The sequence below is a fragment of the Bombina bombina genome, chromosome 5 (assembly GCF_027579735.1).
Source record: "Bombina bombina isolate aBomBom1 chromosome 5, aBomBom1.pri, whole genome shotgun sequence".
NCBI lineage: Eukaryota > Metazoa > Chordata > Amphibia > Anura > Bombinatoridae > Bombina > Bombina bombina.
In genome coordinates this window covers 116964832-116985864 of record NC_069503.1, presented here as the reverse complement: position 1 = coordinate 116985864, position 21033 = coordinate 116964832, and the positions used below count along the sequence as shown (strand labels likewise).

At 37.3% G+C, this 21033-nt stretch overlaps 1 protein-coding gene across 4 annotated transcripts in view; it reads left to right on the top strand.

Moving 5' to 3' along the window:
• Positions 1-21033, top strand: part of LOC128660048 (oocyte zinc finger protein XlCOF6-like) — a 324095-nt gene that overhangs the window by 215880 nt on the left and 87182 nt on the right. For 3 of the 4 annotated variants that reach the window (XM_053713644.1, XM_053713645.1, XM_053713646.1), the window contains exon 3: positions 1638-4762. In XM_053713644.1, coding sequence (XP_053569619.1) covers positions 1823-3958 — 2136 coding nt within the window. In that variant the 5' untranslated portion in view covers positions 1638-1822 and the 3' untranslated portion in view covers positions 3959-4762. Of the gene's footprint in view, positions 1-1637; positions 4763-21033 lie in introns of those variants that run through there. The other variant, XM_053713647.1, reaches the window with a different exon arrangement.

The window sequence follows — 21033 nt, the reverse complement described above, 5'->3', positions numbered from 1 at the left end:
ATGTAATAAGACTCATACAATTACTGTTGGTTTCAAAATACACAATTATTTATTAGATCAGCTGAAAAACATTAAATGACACAAAATTTAATTCGTAGGCCTTAAGACAATAACAATTAACATTTACTTACAAGACAAATATACACTTATACAAACATACATGATACAGGTACCTTATTCAGATGTTGTAATAGGGTTGTCTGGGACAGTCTGGATGTTTCTGCTAGCTTCCTGTCCTCATCCTCCCCTCTCACTCCTCTCCTTCTCTCTGACTCTGACTCTACTGACTAAATCTTGTTCTATATATTAAAACCTTGCTCCATCTGTTAGTATTACTTTAATGCAATTGGTTCAATTTTTCCCTCCCTAACCATATTCGGAAAACTGAAGACCATTGGCATATTCAGAAAACTGAAGACCATCCTAGCTGTTTACGTATGTAAATAGGGGTTATTGGGGGGGGGGGTGGATAGCTATAAATCATGATAACCTGTTATCTACCACATCCACACCCCAACAGCCAAAGACTCCTATTTACATGTAGACATTTGGTGACTCTATTGAATGGGAGGAAGCCTGGGGAAATAACTCCCCTTGTTTACCATCCCTGACTTTCTTTGAGGTGTTTGTTCATGTAAACAGAGCATGCTAAACAAAAGGCTTTATTGCTTTTGGAACTGAAACAGGGCATTAAAGCAAAGGTTCCTGTATTTTTCATGGCTAGTTAATATGACTAGAATATTATACCAGTACATAAATATGCTCATACATACAAACAATATATACATAGAAATGGAACTATAACATAAGCAATTTCCCAAACTGTAACATGGGTTTGGGAAACTTTGCCCCTCCTGGTAGGAATGTATACACTATACATCACTAGCTCATGGACTCTTGCCAATTACATGAAAGAAAATACTACCCCCCCCCCTCTGTCCTTTTAGACTGATCATGTCCAACAACTGGCTAACCTCGCCCTCAGACTTCTGAACTTAGAACACCTGCAACTCCAACTTCCCCTGCCCTGACCTCGCTTATGGAACACCCATAACTACACTTAAATGACTACCTTGTTCCCAGTGAGTGTTCCCCACCCCAGAACCGCCCCTGATTTGTGTGCTTAATTTTGCAGTAAATATTATTAAACTAATAACGTTTTTGGCTGTTTATATAAATTAAACAACCACAGCTGAAAGCTTAAAAGTATTGTAAAATCACTGCTTCTTACCCTCTGAAAACATCTCACACTGATTAATAGTCTGTGATAATTAAGACATCATGTTCTCACCCAACTTTTTGAGCATGAGCCGGGCAGCACTGTATATGCAGTTGCTTGTGCAATGTTAAATGAGGATGATGGGTGCCATCTCTCTTGCCCAGAATACAGATGTACTTGTTCCCTGGCTGAGAACATTATGCAACATTCTTTGTCGTAATTTTTTAAATTTGTGATTTACAGGTAAATACATTTAAAAATAAACACAAAATGTAAGACATTTTGTTGCGTATAAAAGAATATGATTTTTTATTAAGATGGATTATATTATAAATAATAAATATTGTTATTTTTCTTGATTTAATTTCTTTTTATGTAGACAAACACATTAATCATTCATATCCATCCTTCACTACAGGAAGCATCAGAATGATACCACAGACTCCAACATTTTTAGACACCAATGACTATTCACAAACATTGGGGAAATCAGAGCAGATATTTAAATAAGATGGTGAATTGGCAGGAACTGGGCAGCAATCATGTACAGAGAGTAATTTAGTCATCAAACAAGAGGACAAGAATTATGCCTTATCTAGTGAAATGATTATCCCTGAGGATAAGCCACAAACATTTACTGAGTTTTCAAACAAATTTAAAGAAGAGAAAAGTCTACAGTCTAGCCAAATAATTCATACAAAGGAGAAACCTTTCAAATGTACAGAATGTGAGAAAAGCTTTAGATGTAAGTCTTATCTGCTAGAACACCACAAAATTCACACAGGTGAGAAACCAAACGCATGTACTGATTGCGACAAATGTTTTATACAAATGAAAAAACTTATAGCTCATAAAAGGATCCACACAGGGGAGAAACCATTTAGCTGTACAGAGTGTGGAAAAAGTTTTACACAAATGAATAATCTGAAAACTCATAAAAAGAATCACACAGGAGAAAAGCTTTTCACATATACAGAGTATGGAAAAAGTTTTACAGAAAATAGTAGTCTGAGAAAACATGAAAGGATTCACACAGGAGAAAAGCCTTTCACATGTGGAGAGTGTGGAAAAAGTTTTACACAAAAGAGTAATCTGAAAAGTCATGAAAGGATTCACACAGGAGAAAAGCCTTTCACATGTGGAGAGTGTGGAAAAAGTTTTACAGAAAAGAGTCATCTGAAAAGTCATGAAAGGATTCACACAGGAGAAAACCCTTTCACATGTACAGAGTGTGGAAAAAGTTTTACAGCAAAGGGTAGTCTGAATAAACATGAAAGGATTCACACAGGAGAAAAGCCTTTCACATGTGGAGAGTGTGGAAAAAGTTTTACAGAAAAGAGTCATCTGAAAAGTCACGAAAGGATTCACACAGGAGAAAAGCCTTTCACATGTGGAGAGTGTGGAAAAAGTTTTACAGAAAAGAGTCATCTGAAAAGTCACGAAAGGATTCACACAGGAGAAAAGCCTTTCACATGTGGAGAGTGTGGAAAAAGTTTTACAGAAAAGAGTCATCTGAAAAGTCATGAAAGGATTCACACAGGAGAAAAGCCTTTCACATGTACAGAGTGTGGAAAAAGTTTTACAGGAAAGAGTGATCTGAATAAACATGAAAGGATTCACACAGGAGAAAAGCATTTCACATGTACAGAGTGTGGAAAAAGTTTTACACATACGAGTGATCTTAAAAAGCATGAAAGGAGACACATAGGGGGAAAGCCTTTAACGTGTACAGAGTGTGGAAAATGTTTTACACAAAAGAGTGATCTGAAAAAGCATGAAAGGATTCACACAGGAGAAAAGCCATTCAAATGTACAGAGTGTGGAAAATGTTTTACACAAAAGAGTGATCTGAAAAAGCATGAAAGGATTCACACAGGAGAAAAGCCATTCAAATGTACAGAGTGTGGAAAATGTTTTACACAAAAGAGTGATCTGAAAAAGCATGAAAGGATTCACACAGGAGAAAAGCCTTTCACATGTACAGAGTGTGGAAAATGTTTTATACAAATGGATTATCTGAAAACTCATGAAATGAGTCACACAGGAGAAAAGCCTTTCACATGTACAGAGTGTGGAAAAAGTTTTACACAAAAGAGTGATCTGAATAAACATGAAAGGGTTCACACAGGAGAAAAGCCATTCACATGTACAGAGTGTGGAAAAAGTTTTATACGAATGGATTATCTGAAAAGTCATGAAAGGAGTCACACAGGAGAAAAGCCTTTCACATGTACAGAGTGTGGGAAAAGTTTTACAGGAAAGAGTGATCTGAATAAACATGAAAGGATTCATACAGGAGAAAAGCCTTTCACATGTACAGAGTGTGGAAAAAGTTTTACAGGAAAGAGTGACCTGAATAAACATGAAACGATTCACACAGGAGAAAAGCCTTTCACATGTACAGAGTGTGGAAAAAGTTTTACAGGAAAGAGTGATCTGAATAAACATGAAAGGATTCACACAGGAGAAAAGCCTTTCACATGTACAGAGTGTGGAAAAAGTTTTACAGGAAAGAGTGATCTGAATAAACATGAAAGGATTCACACAGGAGAAAAGCCTTTCACATGTACAGAGTGTGGAAAAAGTTTTACAGGAAAGAGTGATCTGAATAAACATGAAAGGATTCACACAGGAGAAAAGCCTTTCACATGTACAGAGTGTGGAAAAAGTTTTACAGGAAAGAGTGATCTGAATAAACATGAAAGGATTCACAAGGGCACAAACCTTTCACATGTTTAGAAAATGGAAAAAGTTTTTTTATTGAAATACGGCATCACAAAACACCAAATATTTACACACAAATAAACTTTACAAACTCTCTAAATAGAACCATCAAAAATAATCCCACTGTAAGTAATACTTTCTAAATCCCAGTTATAAAAGCCTCAGGTTGAAAGTGCTCTCCTGCTGTCCTTTGTTCCTCTATATATGTGCACCTTAGTTTCTCTCATATCAATGTGATAGAATACAAACACGACACAGGAATATACAGATCTGTCCTCATACTGACCAGTTTACACAACCATTCACCCCCAAATCACCCCCAGTGTTGTTTATTAATATGCCAGTATTATAGTAGTTGTACATTTCATTTACATAAAGGAGAAAATAATTATATTTACAGAATAAAGGAGTCATTATATGAATAGAGTGTTAGACAATTATATAAACAAGAACATCAGTCTCAAATGATTGACATCTGGGAGATATATTTAATGTGCACATCATGCGGATAAACCTTTTCTTATAGCAATAGATGCTTAGCATAGTACATGTTATATACCAGAGGAATTACTGAGGGGAAACTGATTTTATTTCATGAGACACAATATCAGTAACCGGTACATATGTGATCATAATCAGTTTAATTTAAATGGCTACTATAACTAAAGGGGAACATTCTATATCTGATAAATCCCTTTGTATCAAGAACACAAGTGTTGGGTATATTTATAACATTGTGTGCATATATCATGTAATGCTCCTTTTGACTATATAATGATGTAATGGTTTTTCCTGCAAATAAAAAGTGATTGTAATCCAGACCAGTATTTTGTGTTTTTTGTATAATTAAAAACACAATATCACAGAATAATTAGGAAAACATCATCAAATACAGAAGCCAAATCTGACAATGAAAGTTAAACGCTGATAATTCAGAGCAGCAATTTTACCCAACTTTCCAATTTACTTCTGTTATCTAATTTGCTTTGTTATTTTAGTATTATTTGTTAAAGAGTAAACCTAGGAGGCTGATATGAGCTTAGAGGCATGCACGTGTATTTAGCACTCTGTGCAGCAGTGTTTGTAACTATGTATAACAATTCTATATATGTTGTTGCAAACTCTGCTGTCTGAAGACACATGCACGCTCATGAGTTCACATAAGGTTACTCTTTAACAAAGGATACTAAAAGAACTAAGCACAAATGATAATATAATTATATTGGAAAGTTGTTGGAAATGTCATGTTTCTTTCCAATACATTTGTTTAATTTTCACTTTACTGTCCCTTTAACAGTACATAAAACAATATCAAATTAACCCCCCAACTTACACCAACCCAGATTATTAATTACCAGCAAGACTTTATACACAGACATTTTCTGTTACTTAAATTATACTTACACTTTCATGATTCAGATAGAATTTGTAATTTTAAGACACTTTTAATTTCACTTCTATTATCAAATTTACTTTGTTCTTTTGATAACCTTTGCTGAAAAGAATATGTACATATTCCCAGCAGCAGAACTGTACTACTGGGAGCTGACTGCTGATAGGTGGCTACATACATTTGCCTCTTGTCATTGGCTCATAAGATATTATCAGCTAGCTCCCAGTAGTAGTAGTGCCACTCTAGAGCTGACGTTGCAGGAGTTAAACACATAGTTATATAAAAGAATAAATAAATAGGGGGGCCCTTGGGCTAATGGAAATCAGTGATATAGTTATTCTAACACTCTGTAACAAAGGTGAACAACTGAATACAATAAACAGGATGATATAATAAAATAAAAAATATTTAAGTCCCATATAGTGAGAGGGTGTGTGGCCATGTGGGCTTCTGTTACATTATATCCTTTACAGGTTGTTGTTTTTATCTACTATAAACCTGATATCTGGTGCTTCTTATACTGTGATATCGCATCCTGAACCATTACAGTTTGAGCCACACCGGAGGCCGTCTGCTGGGTGACCGTTAGATTCCAGCCTGCTCCATTTGCACCAAGAGGGGTGCATCATCAAATGTGAGTGCAAACTTCTCATATATCATCTTACAACAGTATACACAGTGCTAGGCCATGTGGCGCTTCTGTTTCTTTGTATCATCTACATAGTTATATACAATCAGTGGTAAAATAATAAACTGATCTCATTTATTACAGCATTTTTGCACCTTAAAATTACTTTAAATAACAGATAATTAATAAAATTATATTCTAGGTAATCAATATCTTATTAAATTTGTCACAATGTTATCTTCATTAAACAAGAATTCACAACAAGAAAGCACAAAGCGAGATCTGATTAAAGGGACACTCAAGTCAAAATTAAACTTTAATTTTTCAGATAGAGCAGCAATTTTAAACAACTTTCCAATTAACTTCCATTAACAAAATGTTCACAGTCTTTTTATATTTACACTTTTTACATTACCAGCTCCTACTGAGCATGTGCAGGACTTCACAGAATAAGTATATACTATCAATGTGGGATATATAGCTATTTGTAGGGAGAGAGAGTATGTATTCTATAGGGTTAAGTGAATGGAAGGATGTGCTGATCAGTGCAGCTGTCTGTTTAGGAGAATGAAAGTTGTGTGGGAGACTATCTATATATGAGGAAATGAGCTTGGGGTGGGTGGGGTAAGGGACAGGGTGGGTGGGAAACTATCTTCCAGAGGATACCTGATTGCAGAGGCCAGTGGGACAGCTGAAATATTCAGGTCTGTAAATTTCTTTAGACTGTGGCAGATATACTTTAAATTCAGCTGATTGCAGAGGCCAGTGGGACAGCTGAAATATTCAGGTCTGTGAATTTAAAGTATAATACATGCAATCCCATTCTATGGAGTAACTTTACTTTTCAGTGTTGGCTGTCAATAAAGCAGAATCAAACTTATGATGTGACTTCTTAGTAGTTAGTTTATTCCAAAGATGATCTAAAACTAAAAAGGCTTTACATATATTTTTCACAGGATTTCTACCAAGCATAAAGCCAGATTGAGCAATATGAATCAAGAGGTTTAATTTTTTTTTCAATCTCTTTGCAATGTTTTCCATTAAAAGTTATAATATTTTTTTTACCAAGTAGAAGGATCTAAAGATTAAGGGATTCTGGGTCTTTCTCTTTCTTAAGATTAAAAGTTATAGTAGAGGAAGGAAAATATAAAGATTTTAAATCCTGTTCAAAGTAGTATTTGTTTTATTAAGGTACATATAAAGACATCTGGCATCATTTGTAGTTGCTTAATATGTTCAACCTCTTAAAAAGAGTGACTAAGATAACTTCACTTTAAAGTGTTATCCACATGATATCAGTTTTATCAAAATTAATTTTGTATCCTGAGAACAAACTGTATTCCTGAATAACTTCTAAAATAAAAGGATGCTATGCTGAGTGCCACTCAGAAAGATCATTAAATTGTCAGTGTAAAAAGATAATACTACATTCTAACACCTTATATGGATACTTTTCATGATATGTCATAGATAAATAGCTAATGGCTCAATAGGAATTTTGGAAAGGAAAGGAGAGAGTGGACACCGTTGTCTTGTCCCTTTCCAAAAAATATTTTTTTTAGGTGGGGCAATTCTGTTAGTGAATAAATTTGAAAAGGGATTTTTGTATAATAAGTGTAGAACATTGCAGAATTGGCCTTTACATCTAAAATTATCTCAAGTAGAATAAACATAATCCCATTCTATGGAGTTGAATGTCTTTTTAGCCTCGGTTGTCAATAGAGCAGAATTGACCTTATGATGTGATTTATTTGTAGTTTGTTTATTCCAGTGATGATCTAAAACTAAAAAGTCTTTACGTATATTTTTCACAGGATTTCTACCTTAAATAAACCCAGATTGAGAAATATGAATCAAGATGTTTCTTTTTTTTTTCCAATCTCTTTGCAATGTTATACATTAAAAGTTTGTATTATTTTTTTATTAAGTAGAAGGGTCCATAAAATAAAGGGGATTACAGGTCTTTCTCTTAAAAATTAAAGTTATAGTAGAGGATAATAATCCACCATACAAGGCATTGGAGAGCAAAATGAGACATGCACACAGAATAAAGCCCAAGTCTGCTTTGTTTATTATTAACAGTGCTGTGGTTATATAGTATACATCACATATATTGTAAATTGCTTAATACACTCCCCCTTATTGCAACATAATCAGTGGAAAGTTACAGAACTTTAGACATTAGATTGTTTATGTAAAGAACCAAAAACTGGGAAATACTGACCTTGTTAAAAAGAGAAGACTGAATAAAATGAGACAAACGGCTAGATTACAAGTTTTTGTCGGTAAGGCTTGCGGTGCTAACGAGCATTTTTTTCTCACCACTCATTTAAGACAAAGCTGGTATTACAGGTTTTTTCAAACCCGACGTTAGCCACAGAAAAGTGAGCGTTGAGCAAAATTTAGCTCCACATCTCACCTCAATACCAGCGCTGCTTACGGTAGCGGCTAGCTGGCTGAACGTGCTCATGCATGATTTCCCCATAGGAATCAATGGGGCTGAGCCGGCTGAAAAAAAACCTAACACCTGCAAAAAAGCAGCGTTCAGCTCTTAACGCAGCCCCATTGATTCCTATGTGGAAATACTTTTTATGTCTACATCTAACACCCTAACATGAACCCCGAGTCTAAACACCCCTAATCTTACACTTATTAACCCCTAATCTGCCGCCCCAACATCGTCGCTACCTGCATTATATTATTAACCCCTAATCTGCCGCTCCAGACACCGCCGCCACCTACATTATACCTATGAACCCCTAATCTGTCACCCCAACATCGCCAACACTTACATTATAGTTATTAACCCCTAATCTGTGGCCCCCAATGTCGCCGCCACCTACCTACACTTATTAACCCCTAATCTGCCGCCGCCGCCGCCAACGTCGCCGCCACTATAATAAAGTTATTAACCCCTAAATCTAAGTCTAACCCTAACACCCCCTAACTTAAATATTATTTAAATAAAATTACTATTATTAACTAAATTATTCCTATTTAAAACTAAATACTTACCTGTAAAATAAACCCTAAAATAGCTACAATATAACTAATAGTTACATTGTAGCTATCTCAGGGTTTATTTTTTATTTTACAGCCAACTTTGTATTTATTTTAACTAGGTACAATAGTTATTAAATAGTTATTAACTATTTAATAACTACCTAGCTAAAATAAGTAAAAATTTACCTGTAAAATAAAACCTAACCTAAGTTACAATTACACCTAACACTACACTATAATTAAATGAATTACCTAAATTAACTACAATTAATTACAATTAAATTAAATAAACTAAAGTACGAAAAATAAACGACCACTAAATTACAGAAAATAATAAAATAATTACAAGTTTTTTAAACTAATTACACCTAATCTAATCCCCCAATAATATAAAAAAGCCCCCCAAAATAAAAAAAAGTCCCTACCCTATACTAAATTACAAATAGCCCTTAAAAGGGCCTTTTGCGGGGCATTGCCCCAAAGTAATCAGCTCTTTTACCTGTAAAAAAAATACAATACCCCCCCAACATTAAAACCCACCACCCACACACCCAACCCTACTCTAAAACCCACCCAATCCCCCCTTAATAAAACCTAACACTAACCTCTTGAAGATCACCCTACCTTGAGACATCTTCACCCAACCGGGCCAAAGTCCTCAATGAAGCCGGGTGAAGTGGTCCTCCAGGCGGGCAGAAGTCTTCATCCAATCCGGGCAGAAGAGGTCCTCCATATGGGCAGAAGTCTTCATCCAGACGGCATCTTCTATCTTCATCCATCCGACGAGGAGCGGCTCCATCTTGAAGACATCCAACGCGGAGCATCCATCCAGACCGATTGGAACAGCCAATAGAATGCAAGCTCAATCCTATTGGCTGATTGCATCAGCCAATAGGATTTTTCCTACCTTAATTCTGATTGGCTGATAGAATTCTATCAGCCAATCGGAATTCAAGGGACGCCATCTTGGATGATGTCACTTAAAGGAACCTTCATTCTTCAGTCGCCGTTGAACGAAGAGGATGCTCCGCGTCGGATGTCTTGAAGATGGAGCCGCTCCGCGCCAGATGGATGAGGATAGAAGATGCCGTCTAGATGAAGACTTCTGCCCATCTGGAGATCCTCTTCTGCCCGGCTTGGATGAAGACTTCTGCCCATCTGGAGGACCACTTCTGCCCAGATTCGTAGAGGACTTCGGCCCGGTTTGGTGAAGGCGTCTCAAGGTAGGGTGATCTTCAAGGGGTTAGTGTTAGGTTTTTTAAGGGGGGATTGGGTGGGTTTTAGAGTAGGGTTGGGTGGTGGGTTTTAATGTTGGGGGGGTATTGTATTTTTTTTTTTACAGGTTAAAGAGCTGATTACTTTGGGGCAATGCCCCGCAAAAGGCACTTTTAAGGGTTATTTGTAATTTAGTATAGGGTAGGGCTTTTTTATTTTGGGGGGCTTTTTTATTTTATTAGGGGGATTAGAGTAGGTGTAATTAGTTTGAAATTCTTGTAATAATTTTATTATTTTCTGTAATTTAGTGTTTTTTGTTTCTTGTGCTTTAGTTTATTTTATTTTATTGTAATTAATTTAATTTAGATAATGAATTTATTTATAGTGTAGTGTTAGGTGTAATTGTAACTTAGGTAAGGTTTTATTTTACAGGTACTTTTGTATTTATTTTAACTAGGTAGCTATAAAAATATTTAATTACTATTTAGTAACTATTCTACCTAGTTAAAATAAATACAAAGTTGCCTGTAAAATAAAAATAAAACATAAGCTAGCTACAATGTAATTATTAGTTATATTGTAGCTAGCTTAGGGTTTATTTTATAGGTAAGTATTTAGTTTTAAATAGGAATAATTTAGTTAATTGTAGTAATTTTATTTAGATTTTTAAAAATTATATTTAAGTTAGGGGGGGGGTTATAGTTAGACATAGATTTAGGGGTTAATAACTTTAATATAGTTGTGGCGACGTTGGGGGCGGCAGATTAGGGAATAATAAATGTAGGTAGGTGGCGGCGATGTTAGGGACGGAAGATTAGGGGTTAATAAATATAATGTAGGGTTCGGCGATGTTGGGGGCGGCAGATTAGGGGTTAATGCATATAATGTAGGTGGCGGCGGTGTCCTGAGCGGAAGATTAGGGGTTAATAAGTGTAAGATTGGGGGTGTTTAGACTCGGGGTTCATGTTAGGGTGTTAGGTGTAGACATAAAAAGTATTTCCCCTTAGGAATCAATGGGGCTGCGTTACAGAGTTTTACGCTGCTTTTTTGCAGGTGTTAGGCTTTTTTTTAGCCAGCTCTCCCCATTGATGTCTATGGGGAAATTGTGCAATAGCACGTAAAACCAGCTCTCAGCAGCGCTGGTATTGGTGTGCGCTATGGTGCGGTATGGAGCTTAATGCAACTATATTTCCAGCTAACACAGGCTTTTTAGAAACCTGTAATAGCAGCGCAAGAGAAAAATGAGCAGTGCAATAACGTGCAAGCTATTACCGCACCGCTCATAACGCAAAACTCGTAATCTATCTGATAGTTATCATTATGAGAATATGTAAATTGCCTTGTTTAAAAACTAAACGCAAAGCCATATTTTACAGTAAACTATCATTAATCATTTACTAACAGCGTCTGAATGGAATATGCAGTGGCATTAACTGAGTGTTCACTTGTGATTTTTCAACCCCCCATGTCTGTCTGTTCATGAAAACTGTATGTGAGAGAAGTCAGTGCAACCCCTCCAAAAGCCTTGCTGGGTCCCAACATGTTTCTCACAGGGCCAGTGTTTTTGAGTGTGTAAGGTGTGCTTGTGAGTATTGTGGGCCATTTTATGCCGGTCATCTTGCCTGTGTCCTGAAACTTTACTGTGAATGCCTCATGATAGTCGCCTGTCAGAATGCTATTGTTTAGATGGCTTGGCGGTTTGACGCACTTTTTATTTCAGGCTCCCCACCCCCCTGAACCCCTTCAGAAGCACAGAACCATATCTTTCACCAAAGATTTATCTGCATGAGCGATTTGTAGCTGTGTTCCGGTAGGCTCCTTCGGTATTAAGGTCTTCTGATTATTACCTCCCAGTAGATGTGTTGTGTGGAATCCAGCTTGATTACATGATGCAGATGGTGATCTTAGTGAAAACCCCTTGGTTGAGTGTGGTTCCCATTTCTGCTTATCAGTAGGGGTAAATTGGTTTGACGTCATCTTGGGTGTCAACGGCTAAGGTTTTCTCAGCGGTTAATTGTGGGTTATTTATTGCACTGATCTTATGCATCAGTAAGTCATAAGGAGCTCTTTCAATCAATGATTCCATGAGCCGTTCAAATTTTATGTATTGCGGACTTAGGTTTGCTGATGCTTCTGTATTTTCTGCGGCAGCCATTTTACTTTGGAGTCATTCTCCTCTTAATATTTCAATGCTCAAAGTGATTCCTGTCTATTTGAAGCTTGGAGATTCTTGCTTTTTATTAGACATGTGCGTTTCGTTGTCAAATTCGGAGCTTCGGATCGATTTGAATTTCCGAATTACATTAGCAACGAAACTAACAAATAAATCCGAATTAGTTTGGATTTATTCGTTACATTTGGATGGCCATGGACTAATCACAATTACACTAGTAATGTACAGTATATTAAGTTATATCACTCTGCTATGCGTTACACCTAATATAAAGTACATAATACTAGTCTAATACACAGCACATCCCACCTAACACATACCAAACTTCCGAATTTACGAATCAAATCTGAACCAAATACACCCGAATTTATTCAAATCTGAATGAATCCGACACGATTGCATTCTAATGTATATGAATTCGAATTGATCCAAAAACAAAATTTGAGAAATCCGAATCGATCCGAAACAAACCGAAACAAAATTTTCTGCCACGTACAAGTCTTTTTATGTGTATAGCAGTTATTGGGATATCGGCACAGGGGCGATATAATGTTCAGTGTAGATAAATACCCTCAGATGTCTGAGCGGGGTGGTGCTGCCTGTGTGTGAGCCACTGCTCTAGGCCTCTGACGTCCGATGCCATTCTCTTGCTTCAATAATACTGCAAAATCTTATAAAAAGCGGGGTTCTGCTAAGCAGGGTAGTTAAGTAGAAGTTGAGTGATGTTGTTTTGCTATGGGCTCTCTTGTATAATCAGCAGATTAAGTGATCAGCAGGAGCTTAGGGAAAGTGCGACCATGCAAGATCGTGGTTTGGTCACCCCCCTATTTGAGTTTTTTTATTTAACCAGGACCAGTCAACACATTAGATTTGCATAATCAACAAATGCAAGATAACAAGACAATGCAATAGCACTTATTCTGAACTTGAAATGAGTAGTAGTTTTTATATAACAAATTTTAAAGTTATGTATATTTCCACTCCCCTTGTACCATGTGATAGCAATCAGCCAATCACAAATGCATATACGTATAGTCTGTGAATTCTTGCACATGCTCAGTAGGATCTGGTGACTCAAAAAATGTAAATATAAAAGACTGTGTACATTTTTTTTAATGGAAGTAAATTGGAAAGTTGTTTAAAATTACATGCTGTATCTGAATCATGAACATTTAATTTAACCTGAGTGTCTCTTTAATTACTTTTTGGATTTAATTTCTCAGCGGGAATAGCTGTTTTTATTTTGTCCCCTCCCCTTTATTGTTAAACGTGGACTTCCACATCTTGGGTACTATATGTCATCAGTAACAAGATCGTGGACTCTTGTCACCAATATGAAAGAAAACATAATTTATGTAAGAACTTACCTGATATATTCATTTCTTTCATGGTGGCGAGAGTCCACAAGGCCCTTCCATTTTTGGGGTTAAAAAAAGGTATGTTCTTAAACAAATTATGTTTTTCTAATTTTAGAAAGCAGAGAGGAAATTGCACATATAGTACCAAATCCTTTGCTCAGCTGTGCTATATTAATGCAATTTACCCTTTGTGCAGCGAGCCAAATGAATGAGATTATAATCTTATTTGCAAGTTTATCTCTGCACAATGCTTCACAACCATAAACTGATCTGGAGTGGTGCATGAATCTTATTCATATATTTAGTTAGTTGGAGTGAAAGTGGTTTCAAGATTTTCTTTTTCTATTTTTTAATCAAGTTTTTTAATAAATATTATGTGTTTTTTAGTGAAACAAACCAATAATGAATTCACACCATAACAATGTAAATATTGTACATATTGTTAGGACAAGTGTGCTAAATATGTATCGGTAAGCAGTGATCATTTGACCACTCACCCAATAATAAAGAGTACAGTTTCTGCCTATTATTTCTAATAAAACTTAATGTAAAATAAAACAGAACACATATATGTTGTCAAACAATGAATAGGTTTTATCCAATTGTTTTCATTTGACCATGGCACTAGAAACATAACCTGAAGGACCAGGTTCCTCCTCCCTGTTTGGAGAATTATGTGATCTATCTTGCTCTGCAGAAGGTGACCGTGAGGCAGGTGGAGAAGAGATCTGCAGGCCCATGAGATGACGTTAGGTCTCCCCAAAGTTTTGTAGAACATGTTGTTGGGGTGTTTTTTCTGCATCACCTCTGTCACAACCACCAGCCCTCTCCTACATAACTGAGACCTTAGTATGCGATCTGGTCATCATATCTGCAAGTCTCTTGCTCTCCTGCGACTCGGTACTCCGGGTACCTGATACTGAATTTACAGCTTCAGTAAGAGATACCCAGATGCCTCGTCTATTGCAGAGCTATTATAGACCAGTTGGTCACCAAACAGCTTGGAGTAGTTAGGCTCCAGGGTAGAGACGAGTGAACCTGATGCCAAACATCTTTAACAGTATTCAACTATTATCCAGCAGAAATGTGATTGGTTAACCAGAGTTTTGGTCTCTGGTAAACTATAATATTGATTGCTCTTGAACGCAACAGTTTACCATGAACTTGTAATACGAATAGAGTTTTATGCTCAACGGCGCCCATAGAAAGTATAAGGAGTGTCATTTATCGCAACCTCGCAATACTGACGTCGCAGTAACTCAACACCGCTCCACTCGTAATAGGGATTTGAGTGGAAAAAAATACTGCAATCTCGCGATAACGTTTGTGCACCTTGCGCAAACGATAGTGCTCCACTCTTAATCTGACCCTCTGTAGGCAATGGTTTCCTTACAATATTATAAAGCTTAAAAATATGCATAGGCAGGTGAGATCACAATACAATCTGTATTAACATGTAAGCACTTAAGTAATATCTTAAAAACCAAAGCACAATTACTAAATAAATAAGGTGTGTAATGTCCCTTTAAGTAAATATTATATATAAATGGGATTTTAAAATATAAAAAAAAATTAGAAATGTAGTGACTTTTTTTATACTATTAAAGGATGTCCCATATAACGATAAACTGTAGGTAATGATAGAATGTCCACAGCACCTTGAGAATTAAACTTTCTTATTCAGATATTATAAAAAACAAGCAACGTTTCGGGGAATATCCCCTTAGTCATGCTATACTTTGCAATACATATGGCTAGATTACGAGTTTTGCGTTAGAGGCTATGCGGTGCTAACAAGCAGTTTTTCTCACTGTTCACTTACCTTCAGTGCTGGTATTATGGGTTTTTACAAACCCGGCGTTAAAAGACAAAAAGTGAGCGTAGAGCAAAATTTAGCTCCATATCTCACTTCAATACCAGCGCTGCTTAAGTCAGCAGTGTGCTGGTCGTATGTGCTCGTGCACGATTTCCCCATAGGGATCAACGGGGAGAGCCGGCTGAGAAAAAGTCTAACACCTGCAATAAAGCAGCGTATAACTCAGTAACGCAGCCCCATTGATTCCTATGGGGAAATAAAATGTATGTTTACACCTAACAACCCAAGTCTAAACACCCCTAATTTTACACTTATTAACCCCTAATCTGCCGCCCCCAACGTCGCCGCCACTATAATAAACATATTAACCCCTAAACCGCCGCACTCCCGCCACGCAAACATTAGTTAAATATTATTAACCCCTAATCTGCCGTCCCTAACATCGCCGCCACCTACCTACATTTATTATCCCCTAATCTGCCGTCCCCAACGTCGCCGCCACTATACTAAATGTATTAACCCCTTAACTTAAGTCTAACCCTAACACCCCCTAACTTAAATATAATTTAAATAAATCTAAATAAAAATTAATATTATTACCTAAATAATTCCTATTTAAAACTAAATACTTACCTGTAAAATACACCCTAAGCTAGCTATAATATATAATTAATAGTTACATTGTAGCTAGCCTTTGGTTTATTTTTATTTTACAGGCAAGTTTGTATTTATTTTAACTAGGTTGAATAGTTATTAAATAGTTAATTAATTTTTAATAACTACCTATCTAAAATAAATACAAAAGTACCTGTAAAATAAAACATAACCTAATTTACAATAACACCTAACACTACACTATAATTAAATAAACAACTATTAAATAAATTAAAATAAATTGGCTAAAGTACAACCCCCCACTAAATTACAGAAAATAATAAACAAATTACAAGATATTTGAACTAATTACACCTAATCTAATAGCCCTATCAAAATAAAAAAGCACCCCCAAAATAAAAAAAACCCTAGCCTAAACTACCAATAGCCCTTAAAAGGGAATTGTGGGGGGGCGTGTCCGAATCGCGTGCCTTACAGGACGCATCTACTGCAGGCTCTGCATGAATTCTCTTAAATCCGACGATTATAGAGACCATGACAGCTAAATTAAACACATAACTAAATGAATATAGGTCACTGAGTTAACGGTGGCTATATCTCACCCCTTGATTGCTGTCTTTGTGAAAATAGAGCCACAGATCGGAAATTTGGGACCTAAGGCGGCGGCCTACTCATAGGTGGCGACCCCCCCCGGACTCCCCGGGTAAACAGTGCTGGCGGTTGGTATCCGCCTTACTGATCTTTACAGCAGCACCAGGAGGAGCAGGCAGGTTACAACCAGCTACATCTAAGCGGTGCAAACTCTCATCACCAAGTCTTTACCCACAGAATTATTCTAAGATGGCGACCGCATGGGAGATAACCCTCGAGCAGGAGCTAAACCAGCGTTTCGCTAGATTGGATAGTCTGCTTCTTAGACTCTACCAGCGGTCACCGCATCTAGACTGCAGGGAGAACACAGTGCCAGTGTCGACATACATAGCAGTAGAGGACTCCGTTCAGATCTCTACAATCCCTCTAAACAAAGATGGCGACCGAACAGGATATATACTGCCAGAGGAGAATCTGTACGCAGGCAATTTCTCGACACAGCTAAAGTCGCAGGACTTACATCAAACAACACAAGACGATAGGTACAACCCACATGATAAAGAGGTTGCTCTGACCAACTTTAACCCGCGAGCGGTATTGAAGGGCTCAGACACGGCTTATACTTCTTGGCCGCCAGACAAATATGTCCCTGTCCTTTCTGATATTGGCAATTCAGCCACGATTGGCGTGGGAAAGCAGATAGGTTCTCATGCTGACTTTAATGTCACAGCATCAATGCAGACACTTTACACTGTTATACTATCATTAGCAAAAGGTCAAAATGGGACAGTCACAGATATAACTGCAAAACCCAGCCAGGAAATACACGCAATGGAAATTGCACCCCAGTTTACCATTCATGGGAATCCTCTTTTTGGAACTAATGCCAGGGAGCTCGACCATGAACAATCAACTTCTTCATGGCATTTAAGGGAGATTGCTGTACAACAGAACTATCTCACTATCTTATGGCAATGGAACCCAGGTATTCAAAAGAGACACTGCCTTGGTTACTAATAAACACATGGGACTGACACAAAGTAAAATGCATAAAATAAATATTACTCTGTCCCTCCTGAATATACCTTGCTCATATATGTATATAGTTTTCTCTCCCAGATGTACACCCAATGCTTATGTGCTATAGAAATGTGGCTGCTACAGTTTTTAGTTCTTGGCATAGCCTATTTTTAATGTTTAAATAAAAGTACACCACTTCTTAGATTACTAGCAGGCTCCCTTCCCAAGTTTCAATATCACCTGAGTGAGATGTGGCCTGTATTTGTTCTTTTAGCAGCACTTATTGGACCAGATTTGTTATGCTCCTGTTCATGTCATAATATTTCGTTTGCACAACGATACATAATCCTAAAAAATCCCATTTTTCTTTACTACATCAGATCTCCTATACATAGAAGCTTCACTCCTTAAGACATAGGAAATTAATAATGCCAAAATGTTTCAGAGAATCCCATTGCATGCAAATATGTCTGAGAGAGCTAGGCACCAATACCAGATTTATTCAATTTGTTTGTATCTATGAATGTGTACCTTTTTATTGATGTGCAATCTGTATGACACTTACAAAGTACATTTTGTTTTGTTTATTATATTTGAAAATCCTAATAAAAAATATAAAAAAAAAAAAAAAAAAAAATCACAATGGGCAATAAATAAAGACAATGTTAATAATTAGGGACTGTTTTATTGGCAACTGCTAAAAATAAAACCTTAAGGCACTGATAAACTATTATATTTACACAAAAAAAAAAAAAAAAAAGGGAATTGTGGGGCATTGCCCCAAAGTAATCGGCTCTTTTATCTGTAAAAAAAAATACAAACAACACCCCCAACAGTTAAACCCACCACCCACACAACCAACCCCCCAAATAAAATACTAAACCTAAGCTCCCCATTGCCCTGAAAAGGGCATTTGTTTGGATGAAGACTTCTGCCGCTTCCTTGAGGATGGATGTCCGGTCTTCCGAACAGTAAGTCGATCTTCAGGGGGTTAGTATTAGGTTTTTTTAAGGGTGTATTGGGTGGGTTTTATTTTTTAGATTAGGGTTTGGGCCGCAAAAGAGCTAACTGTCCTTTTAGGGGCAATGCCCCTCCAAATGCCCTTCTCAGGGCAATGGGGAGCTTAGGTTTTTTTAGATAGTATTTTATTTGGGGGGTTGGTTGTGTGGGTGGTGGGTTTTACTGTTGGGAGGGTTGTTTGTATATTTTACAGGTAAAAGAGCTGATTACTTTGGGACAATGCCCCGCAAAAGGCCCTTTTAAGGGCTTTGGTAGTTTAGTTTAGGCTAGGGTTTTTTTTATTTGGGGGGGGGGGCTTTTTTTATTTTGATAGGGATATTAGATTAGGTGTAATTAGTTTAAAGATCTTGTAATTTGTTTTTTATTTCTCTTGCAAGGTGTATCCAGTCCACGGATTCATCCTTTACTTGTGGGATATTCTCATTCCCTACAGGAAGTGGCAAAGAGAGCACACAGCAAATCTGTCCATATAGCTCCCCCTCTAGCTCCACCCCCCAGTCATTCTCTTTGCCGGCTCTAAGCACTAGGGTCTCTCTCGGGAGTGTAAAGTGAATGTGGTGTTAGAATTGTAGTTTTATTATCTTCAATCAAAAGTTTGTTATTTTAAATGGTACCGGCTTGTACTATTTACTCTCTAGCAGAAAAGCGATGAAGATTTCTGGTGAGAGGAAAATAATTTTAGCATGTTGTAACTAAAATCCACTGCTGTTCCCACACAGGACTGAGGAGTACCAGAAAACTTCAGTTGGGGGGAACAGTTTGCAGGGTGATCTGCAATAAGGTATGTTCAGTCATTTATTTCTAGACAAGACTGAGATAATGCTAGAAGAGAGTGACAATATCCCCATGAGGGGAGGGTAAGCTATGTTCACAGACTTAGTAAGGAATTGAATGCTTACATAATAGGGCTAATATACTGGTTGACACTTATTCAGGGCAATCGATTGTTTGGCTAAGGAAAAATCTTTTGCAAGACACTTTGAAAGCCCTTTTGGGTTCTTTCTGGGGTTATTACCACATGGCTGTTTTTTAGTCACTTAGGAGTGATTTACTAGGCCTCACAGCTCCGGAGTAGGGAGGGAGGGGCCTAATTTTGCGCCTCAGATGCGCACTTAGAATTGCAGAGAAGTTCATGCTGTTTCACATGGAGGGTCCTGCTGATGTTTGAGGGCCTAAAAGAAGCTATATTCCCCCAAATCTGATCCCTAAGGGCAGGTAGGGCCACAGCAAGGCTGTGGCAAGGTGCTGTAGTAATTTAACTGGGTGTCGGCTTTAGGCTGCTCCGGTTTGGGCATTAAGGGGTTAATCGTTTTGAAACTTGTGGTGCAATCTTATTAAGGCTTTAGCTACATACTGTGAACATTTCAGAAAGATTGCTGTATTTTTCACTGTTTTGTAAAATTGTGTGCTCTTTTTATCTCTTAAAGGCACAGTAACGTTTTTTTCAAATTGTGTTTTTTATTTGATTAAAGTGATTTCCAAGCCTGCTTGTGTATATTACTAGTCTGTTAAACATGTCTGACACTAAGGAAAATCCTTGTTCAATGTGTTTAGAAGCCATGGTGGAACCCCCTCTCAGAATGTGTCCCATTTGTACTGATATGTCTATTCACTTTAAAGATCATATTGTTGCACTTAAGAATGTGGCCCAAGATGATTCTCAGACTGAAGGTAACAAGGGTAGCTCATCTGCCTCTCCCCAAGTGTCACAACGTTACGCCAGCGCAAGCGACGCCTAGTACCTCTAGTGCATCTAACCCTTTTACATTACAAGACTTAGCGGCAGTCATGGATAATTCTCTTACAGCTTTCTTATCTAAACTGCCCGTGTTACCTGCAAAGAGTGATAGCTCCGTTTTAAGAACAGATTATGAGCATTCTGACGCTTTGGTAGCCGTATCCGATATACCCTCACAACGCTCTGAAGTGGGAGCGAGGGATTTAATGTCTGAGGGAGAAGTCTCTGATTCAGGAAGGGTTCCTCCTCAGACAGATTCAGATATATTGGCTTTTAAATTTAAACTAGAACACCTCCGCGTTTTGCTTAGGGAGGTATTAGCTACTCTGGATGACTGCGACCCTTTGGTGATCCCAGAGAAATTGTGTAAAATGGACAAGTACCTAGAGGTCCCTGTTTACACGGATACGTTTCCGGTCCCTAAGAGGATTGCGGATATTGTTACTAGGGAGTGGGATAGACCAGGTATTCCCTTTGTTCCCCCTCCTGTTTTTAAGAAAATGTTCCCCATACCTGACCC